The sequence below is a fragment of the Neophocaena asiaeorientalis genome, unplaced genomic scaffold (genome assembly GCF_003031525.2).
Source record: "Neophocaena asiaeorientalis asiaeorientalis breed wild unplaced genomic scaffold, Neophocaena_asiaeorientalis_V1.1 scaffold82, whole genome shotgun sequence".
In the NCBI taxonomy this organism is placed as follows: Eukaryota; Metazoa; Chordata; class Mammalia; order Artiodactyla; family Phocoenidae; genus Neophocaena; species Neophocaena asiaeorientalis.
Genome location: NW_020173068.1, coordinates 6861694 through 6882425, shown reverse-complemented (window position 1 = coordinate 6882425; position 20732 = coordinate 6861694). Strand labels below are relative to the sequence as shown.

The 20732-nt window shown below is 39.3% G+C and overlaps 1 protein-coding gene across 3 annotated transcripts in view; it reads left to right on the top strand.

Annotated features, from left to right (window-relative positions):
- Positions 1 to 20525: 20525 nt before the first annotated feature.
- Positions 20526 to 20732, top strand: part of TRPC4AP (transient receptor potential cation channel subfamily C member 4 associated protein) — a 78019-nt gene continuing 77812 nt past the window's right edge. For 2 of the 3 annotated variants that reach the window (XM_024742890.1, XM_024742889.1), the window contains exon 1: positions 20527 to 20726. In XM_024742890.1, coding sequence (XP_024598658.1) covers positions 20559 to 20726 — 168 coding nt within the window. In that variant the 5' untranslated portion in view covers positions 20527 to 20558. Of the gene's footprint in view, positions 20727 to 20732 lie in introns of all 3 variants that reach the window. The other variant, XM_024742891.1, reaches the window with a different exon arrangement.

Sequence of the window (20732 nt, the reverse complement as noted above, 5' to 3'; positions counted from 1 at the left end):
TTATGAATAAAACTGCTATAAACATCTGTGTGCAGGTTTCTGTGTGGACATAAGTTTTCAGCTCCTGTGGGTAAATACCAGGGAGCATGATTGCTGGATATTATAGTAAGAGTACATTTAGTTTTTTTTAAGAATCCACCAAAGTGTCTTCCAAAGTGGCTGTACCATTTTGCATTTCTACCAGCACTGAAAGTTCCTGTTGTTCCACATCCTTGTCAGCTTTTGATATTGTCAGTGTTTTGAATTTTGGCCATTCTAAAAGGTGTGTGGTGGTATCTCATTATTTTGGGGGGGGGAGGGGGGAGGGAGTTGTTTTGTTTTGTTTTGTTTTGAGGTATAGTTGATTTACAATGTTATGCCAATCTCTGCTGTACAGCGAAGTGACTCAGTTATGGTATCTCCTTGTTTTAATTTGCATTTCCCTGATGACATTTGATGTGAAGCATCTTTTCATATGGTTGTTTGCCATCTGTGTGTCCTCTTTGGTGAGGTGTCTGTTAAGTTCTTGGCCCACATTTTAATCAAGTTGTTGGGTTTTTTTAATTGTTGAGTTAAGTATCCTTTGTATATTTTGGAAAACAGTCCTTTATTGTATATGTCTTGCAAATATTTCTCCCAGTCTGTGGCTTGTGTTTTCATTTTCTTGAACTCTCTCTTACTTTCACAGCAATTTATTTGTTGAAGAAACTGGGTTGTTTGTCCTATAGTTTCCCATATTATGGGTTTAGCTAATTGCATCCCTGTGGAATTGATTGTTTAATGTCTCTCTGGTGTTTTTGTTTTGGTAAATTGTTATTGAGATCTAGAGACTTAATCAGAGTCAGATTTTTTTTTTATGTTTTCCATTTAGAATATGTTATCCTAAGAGCCATTTTTAAAAATATTTGTTTATTTATTTTTGGCTGCATTGGGTCTTTGTTGCTGTACATGGGCTTTCTCTAGTTGCAGCGAGCGGGGGCTACTCTTCGTTGCTGTGTGCAGGCTTCTCATTGCAGAGCACGGGCTCTAGGCATGCAGGCTTCAGTAGTTGTGGCACGCAGGCTCAGTAGTTGTGGCACATGGGCTTAGTTGCTCCACGGTATGAGGAATCTACCCAGACCAGGGCTCGAAACCATGTCCCCTGCATTGACAGGCAGATTCTTAACCACTGCACCACCAGGGAAGTCCCCAGATTCAGATTTTTACATTTTGTTTTTATTTTTCAAGAATGTTTCATAAATGGTGTTGTATACTTCAATCAGGAGGCACATGTATCTGGTTTTCTCAATTACTAACAGCCTTTTGTTGACCATTGCCTAGATTCATTATTTCAGTAGGGGTTACAATATCATGATATTCTGATTTGGCTAGAATACTTCTCTAAAGAAAGACTTTTCCTTATTCACTAGTTGGCTACCTTGAGGTATAGTTCATACAGAAAAGTCTTGGTTCTTTTCCTTTATTTACCATTTTTCAAAATAATGAGCAGATTCCCTAGCATCCTCCAAAGGTGACAATGAAGTTTTTATAAAAAGTACTTCGAACTTGGATTTAAACTCATTTGATGGTTTTCAGTCCACTGAATCAAAGCTCAAATTTTTTTCCCATTTCTGGCTTCAAGTTAGCTCCTGAGTCCTGTTAATGCAACCCCAGTCATCCTTGATAGCTTCCTTGCTTTCTGGTAAAAGAAGATGTTTCAGGCTCATCTTATATATTTCCTGCCCCATCCCTGAATTGACCATTTCTCTAACAGCTGAGGAGGTGACTTTTTACCAGCAGCTTGTCTGGTTTTATCTGCCAGCCTCATCTTTGCCCATGAACCTTCATTAATTCAGCTGCTGATTATCTTCTGCAGTTCCAGGACAAGCCTCTGTGGCCACTTTGATAGACAAGGATACCTGTTGCCCTCCTTTTATTACTTTGTCTCAGAATAGGGACCTAGACCTACTCTTAATTCCCCACAGCCTTTAACAAGACTTGACTGCAAGTTGAGGACATGACAGCGTCTAGAAACTAACAACTACCATTAGCTATGGCTGCTCATAGAACCACAATCCACCCCACTCGTTATTCAGGGCTTCTTTGTGGCCGAGACCAGCTCACCCCACACTCAGGGACACCCTTGATCATCAGTCAACACACTAGATTCTAGGCCAGAGAGAGGAAGGAATGTCCTTCCCCAAATCCCATCGACTTCCCCAACTTACAAAGTTGCATTTTTAAAATTAAAGTATAATTGACTTACAATATGATACTAGTTTCAGGTGTACAACATAGTGATTCAATATTTTTATATGTAACAAAGTGATCACCACAGAAATTTGTATTTTTCTAGGAATTTATTAGCATAAAGTTTGTTTTTTTTTTTTTTTTTTTGTGGTACGCAGGCCTCTCACTGTTGCGGCCTCTCCCGTTGTGGAGCACAGCGCAGGCTCAGCGGCCATGGCTCACGGGCCTAGCTGCTCCACGGCATGTGGGATCCTCCCGGACCGGGGCACAAACCTGCGTCCCCTGCATCGGGAGGTGGACTCTCAACCACTGTGCCACCAGGGAAGCCCTAAAGTTGTTCTCTTTTATTCCTAATATTAGTTATTTATGCCTTGATTAGTCTTGCCAGAGATTTTTAATTTTGTTATTCTTTTTTCAGCAACAAACTTTTTTTTATAAGCAGATATTCATTTTTAATTAATTAATTAATTATCTTTGGCTCTGTTGGGTCTTCGTTTTTGCGCAAGGGCTCTCTCCAGTTGCGGCAAGCGGGGGCCACTCTTCATCGCGGTGCGCAGGCCTCCCACTATCGTGGCCTCTCTTGTTGCGAAGCACAGGCTCCAGATGCGCAGGCTCAGCAGTTGTGGCTCACGGGCCTAGTTGCTCCATGGCATGTGGGATCTTCCCAGACGAGGGCTCGAACCCGTGTCCCCTGCATCAGCAGGCAGATTCGCAACCACTGCGCCACCAGGGAAGCCCAGCAACAAACTTTTGACTTGGTTGTTACTGTCAATTGTTATGTTTATTTTCTATTGTCCTAATTTTTGCTCTTATTTTATTATTTTCTTTCTTTTTTTAATACTTTCATATTTTATTACTAATCAGGTGTACTTTATGTTTTATTGAAGTATAGTATAATTTACAATATTATATTAGTTTCAGGTGTACAACATAGTGATTCAGTATTTTTTATTGTTTTCTTTCTTATACTTCCTTTGAGTGATTCTGATGAGGTTGCTGGTTACTGTGGCATGACCTAGTCTGTAGGGTATCTTCCATTTGCTCCTCCGGAAGTACTCTCCACCCTTTCTGCCCCACGAGGGTGAATTGTTCTCTACTCCTGTAGCCTGTATGAACCACCCCAGTGGGTTCACTTTCCTTCTGGCTTCTACTTGGGTCCAGTCAATGGGGCGTCCAGGCAGGAGATTGGCAAAAGGGAGTAGAATGATGTCATGATATTTGTCCCCCTGGCTTCCTTCCTTCCGGGGTGCTTCAGGCTGGCTAGTCTCTCAATTGAAGGTCACTGTTTCTCTCAACTCCTTCTTTTCAGGAAATGGTAACCTTTCCATTCCCTTGTTCTTTCAGGCTGGGTATGGTAATTGCTGTGCTGTTAGTAGCTCCAGATTCCTGAGTTATCCTTTGTGGTTCTCTTACACTCTGCCCATACCTTTGTAAATAGTCTTTTTATTAAACCCTCCTCTAATGTTCCTAATTTGAATGAGCCATATGTTTCCTGTCAGGTGCCTGACTGTTACACCTAGAGACCATTCTGACTGGTATATGTTTTTAATTTAAAGTCTAAAGTTAATCATTATCTTTACACCACTCCCAAATAAAAGAAAAACATTAGATTAGCAAGGTTGTGGGATGCAAGATCAATATTCAAAAGTCAGTTTCCTTCCATACATTTGCAATTAACAATATAGAAACGAAATTAAGAAAACATTTCCATTTATAATAGCATAAAATAGAATAAATTACTTGGGAGTAAATTTAACAAAAGAAGTACAAGAAGATTTGTACACTGAAAACTATAAAACATTGTTAAAAGAAAACTTTAAAGACCTAAATAAATGGAAAAATATTTTCATGTTCATGGGTTAGAAGACACAATATTGTTAAGATGGCATTACTACCCAAATTAGTCTACAGATTGAATGCAATCTCTATCAAAATTCAGCTGCCTTTTAAAGAGAATTTGATAAGCTGATCCTAAAAGTCATTTGGAAAGTCAGGGGACCCAGAATAGCCAAAACAATCTTGAAAAAGAAGAACAAAGCTGGAGGATTCACACATCCTGATTTCAAAACTTACTACAAAGATACAATAATCAAGACAGTGTGGTGCTGGCATAAGGATAGATGTATGAATTAATGGAATAGAACTGAGAGTGCAGAAATAAACCTTTATATTGTGGTCAGTTGATTTTTGAAAAAGGTGCCAAGGCAATCCAATGGGGAATATTTTTAACAAATTTTGCTGGGACAACTGGATATCTACTTGCACAAGAAAGATTTTGGACCACTATTTAACACCATGTTAAAAAAAATTAACTCAGTGAATCAAAGACCTAAATAGGAGCTAAAACTATAAAATTCTTAGGAGAAAACGTAGGCATAAATCTTTGTGACCTTGGATTAGGCCATGGCTTCTTAGAAGACACCTTAAAGCACATGTAGACAAAGAAAAACAGATAAATTGGACTTTCTCAAAATTAAAAACTTTGTGCTTCAAAGGACACTATCCCTACAGAATGGGAGAAAATATTTGCAAATCAAATATCTGGTGAGGGTCTAGTATCCAGAATATATAAAGAGCTCTTACAACTCAACAATAAAAGACAACCCAATCAAAAAATGGGCAAAGGAGATAAATAGACATTTCTCCAAAGAAGTATACAGATGGCCAATAAGCACATGAAAAGATGTTTAACATCATTAGTCATTAAGGAAGTGCAAATCAAAACCACAATGAGATACCACTTCACATCCACTAGGACAGTGTCTTAGTCTGTTTGGGCTGCTATAGCAAAATATGATAAACTAAGTGGCTTATAAACAATAAAAATTTATTTCTCACAGTTCCAAAGGCTGGGAAGTCCAAGATCAAGGTGCTGGCAAATTCCGTGTCCGCTGAGAGCCTGCTTCCTAGATGGCTGTCTTTCCACCGTAACCACATCAGAAGGGATGAGGGATCTCTCTGGAGCCTCTTTCACAAGGGCACTAACGCCATTCATGAGGGTGAAACTAATCACCTCCCAAAGGCCCCACCTCCTAATACCATCACCTTGGGGGTTAGGATTTCAACATGTGAATTTGGGGAAGACATAAACATTCAGTCCATTGCAGATGGCTATGATAAAAAAAAAAGACAAACGTTAAGAAGAATTTGGAACCTTCATATGTTGGAGGTGGGAATACAAAATGGGGAAGCTGGTCTGGAAAACAGTTTGGCGGTTCCTCAAAAAGTTAAACATAGAATAACCTATGACCCACTAATTTCACTCCCAGGTTTATATATACCTGAGATAAATGAAATCATATACCCACATGAAAACTTAAACACCAATGTTTATAGCAGCATTATTCATAATAGCCCAAGGTGTAAAAAACCCTAATATACGTCAACTGAAAAATGGATAAACAAAACGTAGCATATCCATACAATGGAATATTTTTCAACCACAAAAAGGATTGAAGTACTGATAAATACTACAACGTGGCTAAACCTTGAAAATATATGCTAAGTGGAAGAAGCCAGACACAAAAGACCACTTATCATATTGTTCTTTTTATATGAAGCACCTAGCTTAGACAAATCCATAGAGACAGAAAGTAAATCGTTAGTTGCCAGGGTGAGAGGGGGGAGGAATGGGGAGTTACTCCTAATGTGCATAGGGTTTTTTGTGTTTTTTTTGGTGGGTGATGAAAATGTAAAATTAGATAGTGTTGATGGTTACACAACTTTGTGAATATACTAAAAACTACTAAACCGTACACTTTATTTTCAAAATTTTTTTTGGCTGCGTTGGGTCTTCGTTGCTGTGCGCTGGCTTTCTCTAGTTGTGGTGAGCGGGGACTCCTCTTGTTGCGGAGCACGGGCTCTAGGAGCAAGGGCTTCAGTACTTGTGGCTCGCGGGCTCTAGAGCGCAGGCTCAGTAGTTGTGGCGCACGGGCTTAGTTGCTCCGCGGCATGTGGGATCTTCCCGGACCAGGGCTCAAACCTGCCAATCCCTGCATTGGCAGGTGGATTCTTATCCACTGCGCCACCAGGGAAGTCCCTGAACCGTACACTTTAATAGGGTGAATTTACGGCATATGAATTTTATATCTCAATTTTTTTTTAAAAAAAAAAAAAAAAAAAAAAAAAGGAAACGAAAAAGAACATACAGTCTCTCAAGAAGCAGCAGCAATTTGCAGGCACAGAGTGGTCTAAATCCATAACTGGAAAATAAATTTACCAAAGGAAGCATTCTGCATGCAGAGACGTAAGCTATTCTGTTTATATATACTTTCAAACAAACTTTCTTGCTTGTTTAGTACCTTAGAGCAGTGTTTTTGAGACTCAGCTTATGACCCTTCAGCGGGTCAAGAAATAAATATAATGAGTCACAACTAACTTTTACAGTAATGAAATAGAATGGATTAGAAATTGTTAGAGTGTATCATGTTGATCCTTGACAAGAATCAAGGGCGTTGGCAATACTAAGGCTAACTGCATCATGCTGTGGGAGAGAGACACAGATGGAATGTGAAAAATATATACATTGGTTAGGAGCAGATTGTTTTATTCAGCGGACTGGCATCTACTTTGATTTTCTGGTCTATGACTGTCAGTAATATGATCATCACCCTACAATGGGAGAATTGAGTATTGTTTAACTTTATAGCAACATAATTTGAAGTTAGTTGTGAATGAAAGTGTGGGAGAATTTTATTTTTGGCAACATTGCCATGACTTTCAAGTGAGTTTTGGTTAGGAATTTGCAGTGTGGTTTCTCAGAAAGTTCATAATCAGGAAAATCTTGAATGTGTGGGAAAATGTAGCATTTTTTTTATTGCACTAGTTCAAATTGCCCTTAAATAATTCTTTTAATGCTACAAAAACTGAGAATGAGAAGGTGAAAAATATGGGAACAGTGAATAGTGAGATTGGGGAAAGTACTGACGTTAGTCAGCAGACGGTGTTTATTTGTGCCTCATTAAAAAGAAAGGGTAAGTTTAGTAAGACAGCTCTTAAAAAATATGGCTTTTGGGACTTCCCTGGTGGCACAGTGGTTAAGAATCCGCCTGCCAATACAGGGGACATGGGTTTGAGCCCTGGTCCGGGAAGATCCCACATGCCACAGAGCAACTAAGCCCGTGTGACACAACTACTGAGCCCACGTGCCACTGAAGCCCATGTGCCTGGAGCCCATGCTCTGCAACAAGAGAAGCCACTGCAATAAGAAGCCCGTGCACTTCAATGAAGAGCAGCCCCCGCTCACCACAACTAGAAAAAGCCCCCACGCAGCAACGGAGACCCAATGCAGCCAAATATAAATATATATATATATATATATGTATACATATGTATACATATATATATATGGCTTTATCAAATGTGCAAAACCAAAAAGTGACATATACTAGTGTGTTATTTGTAATGATACACTTGCCAATGAAAACTTAAAGCCACCAATATTAAAAAGATACTTGGAAACATGACATGCTGACTTAGTCCCTTAAATATTTTCAAAAAAAGAAAAAATATATATAATGTGATGGGCAAATTTTTCTGAGTCATGATGTACCTGTCAGTGAGAAAACCTTATTATCATTGTATTGGGTTGTATATTATGTGTCTAAAGGGAAAATTGCTCCTGAAAAAAAATTATTCTTTTGGCATATATATTTTTTTGTTTTTGTTTTTCTTCCAATTTTATTGAGATATAATCGACACACAGCACTGGATAAATTTAAGGTGTACAGCATGATGATTTGACTTAGAAACATCATGAAATGTTTGCCACAATAAGTTTAGTGAACATCCGTCATCTCATATAGATACAACATTAAAGAAATAGAAAAAAATGTTTCCTTGTGATGAGAACTCTTAGGATTTACTCTCTTAACAACTTTCCTCTATAACATGCAGCCGTGTTAATTATATTTATCATGGTGTACATTACACCCCTAGTGTTAATTTATCTTATAACTGAAGGTTTGTACCTTTTGACTGCCTTCATCCAGTTCTCCACCCCTCACCCCCTGCCTCTGGTAACCACAAAACTGATCTCTTTTCCTGAGTTTGTTTCTGAAGTATACTTGACCTATAAAACTATGTTAGTTCCTGTTACACAACATAGTGATTTGATATTTCTGTGCACTGCAAGATGCTCACCACACTAAGTCCAGTTACGATCTGCCACCATACAAAGATGTTACATAATTATTGACTATATTCCCCACACTGGACATTTCATACCCCTGACTCATTTGTTTTGTAACTGGAATTTTGTACCTCTTAATCTCCCTCATCTGTTTCTTTCCTCCCCTTCCCAATTCCCCTCTGCAGCCACCTGTTTCTTCTCTGTATCTATAACTCTGTTTCTGTTTTGTTATGTTTGTTCCTTTGTTTTCGTTTTTAGGTTCCACGTATAAGTAAAATCATACAGCATTTGTCGTTCTCTGACTTATTTCACTTAGCATAATACCTTCTAGGTCCATCCATGTTGTCACAAATGGCAGGATTTCATTCTTTTTTTTGTGGCTGAGTAATATCCATGGTGTGTGTGTATGTACGTGTGTGTGTGTGTGTGTGTGTGTGTATATATATTATATATATATATATGTCACGTGTTCTTTATTCATTCATCTGTTGATGAGCACTTATGTTGCTTCCGTATCTTGGCTATTGTAAATAATGCTGCAGTGAACATAGAAGTGCATATATCTTTTTGAATTAGTGTTTTCATTTTCTTTGGATACCCAGGAGTGAAATTGCTGGATTGTATGGTAGTTCTATTTTTAATTTTTTGAGGGATCTCCATACTCTTTTCCATAGTGGCTGCAGCAATTTACATTCCCACCAATAATGCACGAGGGTTCTCTTTTCTCCACATCCTCACCCACACTTGTTATTTGTTGTCTTTTTGATAATAGCCATCTGACAGGTGAGAGGTGATATCTCATTGTGGCTTTGACTTGCATTTCCCTGATGATGAGTGATGTTTAGCATCTTTTCATGTGCATGTTGGCTATCTGTATGTCTTTTTTGGAAAAATGTCTATTCAGATCCTCTGCCCATTTTTTAATCAAGTGATTTTGTTTTTTGATGTTGAGTTGTATGAGTTCTTTGTATCTTTTGGATACATCATTTGCAAATATCTTACTGGATATATCATTTGCAAATATCTTCTCCCATTCAATAGGTGACGTTTTGGTTTTGTTGATGGTTTCCTTCCCTGTGCAAAAGCGTTTTAATCTTCTGGTATGTATTTTGGTGTGTACTGTTTTTATGGTACATCAACTGATAAAAATATGTCTTAGCAATAAGACAATTTCTCCTTGAATCTTTGCTGTTGCAGATTTTAGAAGCAATGTTTGTTATGCTATTACAGTCTGGTATAGATTTTGTGATCCAACTTGAGAAAGACAAGTTGCAAATTGCACAACACTTAGTTTATGTCTGATATGAGTGGTAAGGCCATTTTAAGGAGGGTCTTGTTAGGTGTTTAGTTAACCTCTTCACACAAAACTTGATTTAAAATGTTTACAGAATTGACAAGTGCAATTTTGGTCAATGTAAATTAGTCTGGAAAAATGAAAATATAACAAAGGCATTTAAAAATTTTAGAGGCATCTAAAAACAATGTCATTTGGCATACTCTTTTATATGTTGTAAATCTTTGGAAAACAGATTCTGCTGAAATTCATGTGTATGTTCTTGTTAATTTTGTTAAAGGAAGCTGACAAAATAGCTAATTAAAAAACAAACAAACACTTTTTCGGGGCTTAGAGCTGACCTACCACTTAGTTTATCATATCAAAGTTAGTTGGTTGTCTTAAAAGGAAAGTCCAAAGCACATTATAGGAATACAAGAGTGAAATTCATATTTTTCTAGCCAAAAAGCAATCTCATTTGGAAAATCTTTTCAAAGTTTTTTTTGAGTAACAATGTTGGCCTATTTGATATATTTTTTAACATTCTTAGTGAATTAAATTAGAAAGTTCTTGGGAAACCCATTCCAACATTTCAAGCCTATCCAAGCATTTCAAATAATATTACTGCTATGGCAACAAGATTTCAATATATATGCCACTGGATCCATGGTTTTCAAATGTGGTCCCTGGTCCAGCAGCATCAGCATCACCAGAGAACTTCTTACAAATGCAAACTCTTGGGCTCCACCCTGGACCTTCTGATTCAGAAACTCTGGGGTAGGGCCAGCAATATGTGTTTCAACAAGCCTTCCAGGTGATTCTGATACAAGCTTAAGTTTGAGAACCAAGTTATTGGATGTCCCCATCATTGTTGCAACAAATTGATGAGACTTTATTAATGAAAGCAGTTTGAATTAAATGAAATAAAATTAGAGATTTTTATTGCACCTTATCTCCTATGTTGCTATTAGTGTTATGCTTGCCTCGTAATATCAGTCGGGGAATGTTAACTCTTTTTCTGGTCTTTGGAAGAAATTGTGTATTGCTGGTATTATTTCTTCCTTGAAAGTTTAGTAGATATCACAGCCATTTAGGGCTGGAGTCTTCTTTGTGGGAAGGTTTTTAATTTATAGATTCAATTTCTTAATAGATATGGGATTATTCCAATTTTGTGGTGTCCATTTAGGTATGGCTTTTTTTCCTAGAAATTTATTTATTTCATCTAAATTTTCAAATGTCTAGGCATAAAATTGTTCATTATATCCTCTTACAATCTTCTTCTTGTTCATTATATCCTGCTGAAGAATCTGAAATGATGTTCCTCCTTTCCATTTTTGACACTAATTCCTGGTTGGAATCTATTCTTTTTTTTTCACAGGGTCTGTTCTAATTTGATTGATTGCTTTCTGGGATTGCAGCACAACAGTCAATGTGGGATTTCTTGTACTGCAGCTTAAAAAACAATCAAACAGAAAAATGGTGGTTAGAAACAGTAAGGGAACTGTTTGTACTATCCTTGCAACTCTTATGTAAATCTAAAGTTATTCCAAATTAGAAGTTTTTTTAATAAAGAACAGGAAAAAACGGTATTAATAATCCACTTATTCATCAAGCTCCACTCAGAAGGACTTTGGGCTGTTTGTAAGACTCGAATCCACCAGAGAATTCGAATTTGTTGCCTGTCAAGAGGTTCCCAAGAATTGTAATAAAGACTCAGAGGCAGTGGCTTTTACTCAGAATTTTCTTTCTTTTTAAAAGAGATTTTTTTGGATTCTTTCCAAAAAGGATTTTTTAAAGGGGATAATTATACAAGTCAAGGAAATAAGGCTTTGAATATCTTTTGAACTATATGTGTGTTAAAAGGAGGGAAAAGTAATCTTGTTACTTTATCCTTCTCTTAGATGCAATCTACCTACGAAATTGAAAGAAACCATAAGAACTAAGTATTGAACAATACTAAAACGGTTTGTGAGCAAGGGTTAAGTTGTGAGAGTCTGACCAGAAATGCTTCCAGAGTTCTGAAAAGGGTAGGAGCTTAGTCTTAAAGAAAATGTGGGATCTGCAGGAGTTGGAGGCTCTCATCCTTAGCATGACAGGAGGTCTCTAAGGATCCCAGTCTGCCTGGAACGTGGAGGGGGATGTGGAAGAACAGTGGGAATCAGGATTGAATACTTAGGGGTAAACATGGATTGTGTAGAGCCTTAAAAATGCCAGTTTAAAGCCACTGAATTTTACATATTTTTGAACAAGAATTTATGTGATAAATATAATGTAATAATAATAGCTAATATTTTGTTAGTGTCTACTTTGTGCCAGGTCCTGTGTTATATCTATTATCTCATATAAAACTCAGAACAATCCATTGGGGTTGATGCTGCTATTTTCTCCATTTACACATAAGCAAATTGAGGCTTTAGAAAGTTAAGTAACTTGTTCAAGGTTATAATGCTTGTGTGGATTGGAATTGCTTATCTATCTGTCTTACTCCACTAGCCTCTGGACCCTGGATGGCACAAACCATTTTTATCTTATTCACAGATATATCTCCAGTTCCTAGGAGAGTGCCTGCACATAGTAAGTTTGCAATAAATATTTGGTGAATGAATGAAATTTAATGACCATATGCCTTTATTTATAACTGCACGTATTCCATCTTGCTATGACAATTTGTTGGTTAGTTTATTAACTCCCTATTTTATGTCTCTTTGTCGAGATAACACGTATCTAACTTTTGACACAGTGTCTGGAACATACATAGTAGGTCTTTTTTAATGTTAATTTTCTTCCTTTCTTCCCTTTGCATTTCTACCATAATTTCTGATACATAGCAGGTGTTCCATGAACAGCCTTGAGATAACTAGTTTGAAGCCCAAGCCAAGAACCTTGTGGCAAAATTAGTGTGTGTGTGTGTATGCATCTTTTTGGGGAGAAGGGGTTTAAGCTTTCATCATAGAAGGGTCCTCAGCCCCTCAAAAAGTTAGGAAGTGCTGTTGTAGATTAAGGAGTGATTGGCTCTAGAAGTGAGGAAAGAATCTACATTGGTGGGGATTGGAGCAGAGATCTACAGTGATTGTATTTTCTGAACTCAGATCAGGTGACAGAGTTGAACAAGTTCAAGTCTCACAGGGACCATTTAAAATTAGGATTGTCCCAGAAAATATCAAAAGGACACAGGAACTGGCTTGAAATGACTACCACTGGTCAAATTTGGGACAATTTGAGCATTAAAAACAATAATGATGTTGGATATTAACCTGTTATTGGACATATTTGCGAATATCTTCTGCCATTCAGTAGGTTGTCTTTTCATTTTGTCCATGTTTTCCTTTGCTGTGTGAAAGCTTTTAAGTTTAATTAGGTTCCATTTGTTTATTTTTATTTGGTTTCCTTTGCTTTAGTAGACGGATCCAAAAAACTATTGCTGTGATTTATGTCAGAGTATTCTGCCTATGTTTTCCTCTAGTAGTTTTATAGTATCTGGTCTTACATTTAAGTCTTTAATCCATTTTGAGTTTATTTTTATATATGGTGTTAGAGAATGTTCTAATTTCATTCTTTTACATGTAGCTGTTCAGTTTTCCCAGAACCACTTATTGAAGATATTGTCTTTTCTCCATTGTATATTCTCGCCTTCTTTGTCATAGGTTACTTGACCATATAAGTGTGGGTTTATTTATTTCTGGACTCTCTATTCTGTCCCATTGATCTATGTCTCTGTTTTTGTGCCAGTACCATACTGTTTTGATTACTGTAGTTTTGTAGTATAGTCTGAAGTCAGAGAGCATGATTCCTCCAGCGCTGTTCTTCTTTCTCAAGATTGTTTTGGCTATTTGGGGTCTTTTGTGTTTCTATACAAATTTTAAAATTATTTTTTCTAGTTCTGTGAAAAGTGCCATTTTATTTTGATAGGGATTGCATTGAATCTGTAGATTGCCTTGGGTAGTATGGTCATTTTAATAATATTAATTCTTCCAGTCCAAGAACACAGTATATCTTTCCATCTGTGTGTGTTGTCTTCAGTTTCTTTCATCAGTATCTTATATATAGTTTTCCGCATACAGGTCTTTTACTTCCTCTGGTAGGTTTATTCCTAGGTATTTTATTCTTTTTGATGTGATGGTTAATGGGATTGTTTCCTTAATTTCTCTTTCTGAAAAAATGAAAAGACAGCCTACTGAATGGGAGAAGATATTTGCAAATGACATGACTGATAAGGGGTTAATATCCAACATATATAAACAGCTCATACAACTCAACATCAAGAAAAAAAACAACTCAATTAAAAAATGGCCAGAGGAACTGAGTAGACATTTTTTCCAAAGAGGAAATGCAAATGGCTAAAAGACACATGAAAAGATGCTCAATATCCCTCATCATAAGGGAAATGCAAATCAAAACCACAATGATATATCACCTCACACCAATCAGAATGGCTGTCATCAAAAGGAACCCAAATAACAAACGTTGGCATGGGACTTCCCTGGTGGCACAGTGGTTAATACTCCATGCTCCCAATGAAGGGGGCCCAGGTTCGATCCCTGGTCAGGGAACCAGATCCCACATTATGCTGCAACTAAGAGTTCACATGCTACAACTAAGGAGCCAGTGAGCTGCAACTAAGGAGCCCACCTGCCGCAACTAAGGCCCTGTGCAACCAAATAAATAAAAAAAACAAAAAACAGAAACAAATGTTATTGAGGATGTAGAGAAAAGGGAACTGTCATACACTGAAAAGACAGAAAAATGAAAGGGACTCTGATGAAAGACAGAAAAGATGAGGGGAGTCTTAGAGATTAAAAGACACTAAAGAGACATGGCATTCAAAAGCAATGAGTGATCCTTGATTGAATCCTGGATGTGCGGGGAAGACTCTGTGGGACATTTTGGGGAGCAATTGCAGAAAATTGAATGTAAGGTAATATTATATCAACATTAAATTTCTTGGGTGTGATGGTATCATGGTTATTAGGAGTATGTCCTTGTTAGGAGTATGGTGTATGTCCTTGGGAGATAAATGCTGAAATATTGGGGTGTAGTATCATGATATCTGTAATTTACTTTCAAATGGTTTAGCAAAAATGTGATATATATGTATATATACACATGTAGATAGAGAAGAAATAGATAAAACAATGTTAACAATTGGTGAGTTTAAGCAAGGATATATGAGTATTCATCGTATTATTCTTTCAACTTTTCTGTAGATTTGAAAATTTCCCCCCAAAAAGCTGAGGGAAAATAAAATATTGCAAATAAGGTGCTTGGCCAACGGTAAATGCTGAAAGAAGGGTGGGTCTTACACAAGCGTATAAGCTCCATGAGAGCAGGGACTTTGTTTCTTTTATTTAGCACCTACAGTAGTGCCTGGCAGGTGAAATGGTACTCAACAAACATTTTTGAAACAAATCCTTGAGAGATTGTACATTAGAAATGTAATGTGAAAGAATATAACAGTCGGAAATAACACCAAAGGACGATGCATGAACAGCTGTTTCTGTGGTCTGAATATAACTGTGCCAGTTGCTTTGATTAAAATGACTTTTCTATGATTCAAAAATATGATCTAAAAAATTGCCCCAGAAAATCCATCTGCCCAGTTGAGTTTGGTAACTCATTTACAAGAAGTGATACTCTCTGAGTAGTATCAGCATGTTTCGTTAAGCCATTTGGGATTATTGTGGGGGAAAAAATTAGCCTATTAAGGAGCTTCAGTTTTTCTAACCCTGACCTAAATTGACATCAACTGGCCTCTTACGGGAGGGGTGCTCTGCCCTCTGGTGGTGAAAGACACTCATCTGGTTTCTACAGAACGGGCCACCAGAACAGAGATGAAGTGGAGAGTACCTTTGCCCAGAGGTTTCTGGAAACCTATCTCCTTATTTCCTAGTCAGTAGTGACCTTACGACTGAACTTGATGTGATCATTTTTGACTCAGTGAATAGCCAGCTTTGGGGAATGCCTGGGCCAGGCTGGGCTGAGGAATGTTCAAATTTAGGAATGTAAAGTGACATTTGTAGTTGGGTCAAAACTGAGGTGGGAAGACTTGTTCCTAGCATCATGAGTGCCAAGGGAAACCTGAAGGGCCATTTGAACTGTAAGGTTTGTCAGGATCCTGTTTCCTTGCTGTGACAAGGATGAGAGTATATTCCACCATATGCCTCAGGAAGAGCTCTGGGTGAAATCCTGGGGCTGTGATTGCCCAGGGAAGGCTGGCTGCTTCACAGACAGCTGACCAATGTCCAGCTTTGTGGCCCTGGAATGGATTTTTTTTCCTTTCTTTTTTTAAAAAATTAATTTATTTATTTATTTTAGTTTTGTCTGTGTTGGGTCTTCGTTTCTGTGCAAGGGCTTTCTCTATTTGCGGCAAATGGGGGGCCACTCTTCATCGCGGTGCGCGGGCCTCTCACTGTCGCGGCCTCTTTTGTTGCGGAGCACAGGCTCCAGACACGCAGGCTCAGTAGTTGTGGCTCACGGGCCCAGTTGCTCCGTGGCATGTGGGATCTTCCCAGACCAGAGCTCGAACCCGTGTCCCCTGCATTGGCAGGCAGATTCTCAACCACTGCGCCACCAGAGAAGCCCCCTTTCTTTTTTCTTAATTTCTAACATTAAAAGAACTTTTTTTCCTCCCTGAGTGTAAAAATGATACATAGACTATGTAAAAAATTATGAAAAATATTAATAAAGTAAAAATTACCTGAAGTCTGTCTACATTGTGATAACCACAGTTGACATTTTTGGTAACATTTCTTTCAGGTAATGCTGTGCATATAACCATATAGAGTATGAATGTCTAACTATACATGAATGGGGTCATAATATACCTCTTCCTTTATAACTTGCTTTATTTTTCTTTCAAGAGTGTGTGGTGAGCACCTTCCTATCCAGTTATAGATATGTACTTTTTTAAATTTATATTTTAAATTATTAAAGTTATCTACGCTTATAATAAAATGAAAGGAATGTCGTGGCCGCTCCCGTTGTGGAGCACAGGCTCCGGACGCGCAGGCTCAACGGCCATGGCTCACGGGCCCAGCCGCTCCGCTGCATGTGGGATCTTCCCGGACCGGGGCACGAACCCATGTCCCCTGCATGGGCAGGCGGACTCTCAACCACTGCGCCACCAGGGAAGCCCCATGAGCGCTTGTTTTAAACAATTTTTTAAAGATTGTTTCTTTTTTGATGTGGACCATTTTTAAAGTCTTTATTGAATTTGTTACAATATTGCTTCTGTTTTATATTTTGTTTTTTTGGCGGCGAGGCATGTGGGATCTTAGCTCTTCGACCAGTAATCGAACCCATACCCCCTGCATTGGAAGGCGAAGTCTCAACCACTGGACCGCCAGGGAAGTCCCTCCATGAGCTTTTTTTTTTTTTTTTTTGCGGTACGCTGGCCTCTCTCTGTTGTGGCCTCTCCCGTCGCGGTGCACAGGCTCAGCGGCCATGGCTCACGGGCCCAGCTGCTCCGTGGCATGTGGGATCTTCCCGGACCGGGGCACGAACCAGTGTCTCCTGCATCGGCAGGCGGACTCTCAACCACTGCACCACCAGGGAAGGCCCTCTATGAGCTTTTTTAGCTTAACTGTGTCATGAACATCTTCCCATGTCAGTGTGTGTGTGTGTCCTATTCGTTTCGGTGACTGTGCAGTATTCTGCTGAGTAGATGAAACGTGGTTCGTTTAACTAGTCACCTATTGATGGATATTCAGATTTTTCCAATATTTTGATATATAAATATCTCACTGAATATTTTAGTAATACATCTTGATATACTTGTTTAGCTGTTGCTAAGACATAAATTCCTAGAAGCAGATCAAAGTATATGAATATTTAATTTTATTTGAAATCTTAGTATTTTATTTTGTAAATGATGATGTTCAATGGTTCAAATATTCCATTATATTGAAACACTAGATTTAACCATTATCCTACTTTATTGTTACATTTTTTTCAATTTTTGCTTTCACAAATAATACAGTAATAAGCATTTTTGCATTAAATCATCATCATATCAAATAATATCATTAGGGAGTAATTATCAAGTCAAAAAGTTTGGATTTCTTTATGATTAATTCATATTGCTAAAGAATTTCTTTGCAGAAAGATATATCAGTTTATGTTCTCACCATCAACATTCTACTATTAATAAAATTGAGGGTGGGCATTTTTTACACACTTACTGGCCATTTATTTATCTTTTGTGAATTGCCTCTTCCTTTCTACCTATATTTCTATTGGGTTGTTTGGTTTTTTCCTTGATTTTTTTAAAAAGCATTTATTTATTTATTTATTTAGGCTGCACCGGGTCTTCGTTGCAGCATGCGGGATCTTTTTAGTTACGGCATGTGGACTTCTTAGTTGTGGCATGCGGACTCTTAGTTGCCGCATGCATGCGGGGTCTAGTTCCCTGATCAGGAATCGAACCCGGGCCCCCTGCACTGGGAGCCCGGAGTCTTACCCGTTGGACCACCAGGAACCCTTTACCTTGATTTTTGTAGGTGTTCATGCATCTGTTCATTAATTTTTTGAACCAATAAAATATTTGACCACCTACCGTGTGTCAGCTGAATATTCTATGTGCTGGAGATAAATGCAGCAATGAACAAAGACCAGGATTATACTCCAGTCAGGGGGAGGGGTGCAAAAAGTAAACAACTATGTCATGTGGAGATAGTGCTATAGAAACAAACAAAGCAGGTAATAAGATGGTGAGTTTAAGGAGTGCTGTTTTTATATGGGTAGTAGGGAAGATCTCTCCGTGAATACAAACCTGGAGTTCATGAGGAAGCAAGCCATTCAGAGAGCTTCCTGGGGATGAGAACTTCAGGCAGAGGGTGCAGTAAGTCCTTCATACATTCTGGATATTGACTGTTTCCCAGAATATCACTTGCCTTTTATGGTTGTGCATAGTGTCTTGTACAGAAAATTTTAACATTGTTAAGGTCAGACTTGTCAATCTTTTCCTATTCATGACTTCTGGGTTTTATGATTGAGAAGAACTTTTCTATCCCCAAATCGTAAAAGTATTCCCATAGATTAACTTCTACTACTTTTTTTTTTTGGTAAATTTATTTATTTTTGGCTGCGTTGGGTATTTGTTGCTGTGCGTGCGGGCTTTCTCTAGTTGCGGTGAGCAGGGGCTACTCTTCTATGCAGTGCATGGGCTTTTCACTGCGGTAGCTTCTCTTGTTGTGGAGCACGTGCTCTAGGTTCGTGGGCCTCAGCACTTGTGGCACGTAGGCTCGGCAGTTGTGGCTCATGGGCTCCAGAGCACAGGCTCAGTAGTTGTGGCGCACAGGCTCAGCTGCTCTGCGGCATGTGGAATCTTCCCAGACCAGGGCTCGAACCCGTGTCCCCTGCATTGGCAGGCAGATTCTTAACCACTGTGCCACCAGGGAAGTCCCCACCTGTACTATTTTTATACTTTGGTTTTCAATATATCAGATAATTTACATATCATAAATGTATGAGGTATAATTTACATATCATAAAACTCACCCATTTTGAGTATACAATCTAATGATTTTTAGTCAACTTAAGGTTGTATAACTATTACCACAATCCAGCTTTAGAACTATACTTTGATTTTGTTATACATAGCTTTTAGTATGTCTGAGATTCATTTTAGCTTGGTGTAAAGTTTAAGACCTAACTTTTTTTTTTCTTTGCCCATTGATTTGAAATGTCTCCCTTACCACATGCTAAACTTCCATGTACACCTGGACCTTATCCTGGTCTCCCTGTTCCGGGGATCATAAATAGGGTTTCATTTGGCCCATGGAGTTTTTTAAATTGAGTGATTTCACATAAAAACCCAGACTTTTGGCCTTTCTGGAAAAACTAGACAATTCAGCAACAATCTGCAGGAGGCGAGTAGAGACCACTCCTTGTAGATGGGCATGGGGATGGTGACCACAATCACAGTTTGCCAGGAACAGTCCCTTTACACGCCTGCTGTCCCGTTGTAATTAATAGCATCCTTTCATTCTTAAAAGTTCTGGTTTGGGCAGTAAGTTATGGGTCACAATCTCCACCATTCCTTATTGCATCATACCCAGCATTCCTCTTTCATTTATGTTACAAGACCCCCTCCCAGGAAGAAAAAAGGAGAGGAGATGCCACGATCCGGGCACAGAAGTTTGCCAAAAAAATGATTACCTGGGCTCAGAGTAGAACAGAACATACTATCTGGTGGGGAGAAATCAGGACAAGAGTCCTCTGACAGAGAATATGATGTCACAATTTACCAATCCTTTTCCCTTCCATTATTCCATTTAACATCACAAAAACCTACCCAGTTACACAAGTTACCCAGTTTGTTACTGTGCGTCTGTGTATGGATGTGCTGTCTTCCCTGTAACCAGCATTTCAAAACAGGGACCTAGTTACTCCGCTCTGCTCACCACTGTTTTCTCAGGGACCGTTCAGTGCTGGGCGCAGAGCTGGCCCCAAGGAACTATTTCCTGGCTGTTTAGGCTCCCAGAAACTACTGACTGAATGAACTAATGAGGAAATTGAGGCTCAGAGGGCTCCGTGGCGAGTCAGAGGCATAAAGAAGCAGGCGGGAAATCAGACCAGACGGCCTGATTCCTGGTCTGGAATCCAAGATCTTTTCCTAGCCAGTTGGCTGTAACCTCCCCAAATAGGCAAGAAATGGGAGAATGCACACGCGGGGACCTGTCTTCGACCTCGGGGGACCTCACTGAAATGCTGGACGGAGGGGCCAGAAGGACGAGTGGCGCAAGAAACGCCACATCACTCTCTCGCACCTGCCCTCCTGAGAGCAAGACTACATTTCCCAGCAGTCCCCGCGGCGCGCACGGCCCCTTGCCACGCGGCTTGCGCCTCCGCCGTCGGCCTACTGGGGGCGCTGCGGCGACCCCTCCGCCGCCCCGTAGGAATCTCCGCGGCCCCGGGGCCGCTTGCTTCCTGTTTGTCGGACGAGGAGACATGGCGGCGGTGCCGGCGGCTGCTGGGTCTGGGGTCGGCCGAGGGCGACGGGCGGCGGCAACTGTGGCGGCTTGGGGCGGATGGGGCGGCCGGCCGCGGCCTGGTAACATTCTGCTGCAGCTGCGGCAGGGCCAGCTGACCGGCCGGGGCCTGGTCCGGGCCGTGCAGGTACGA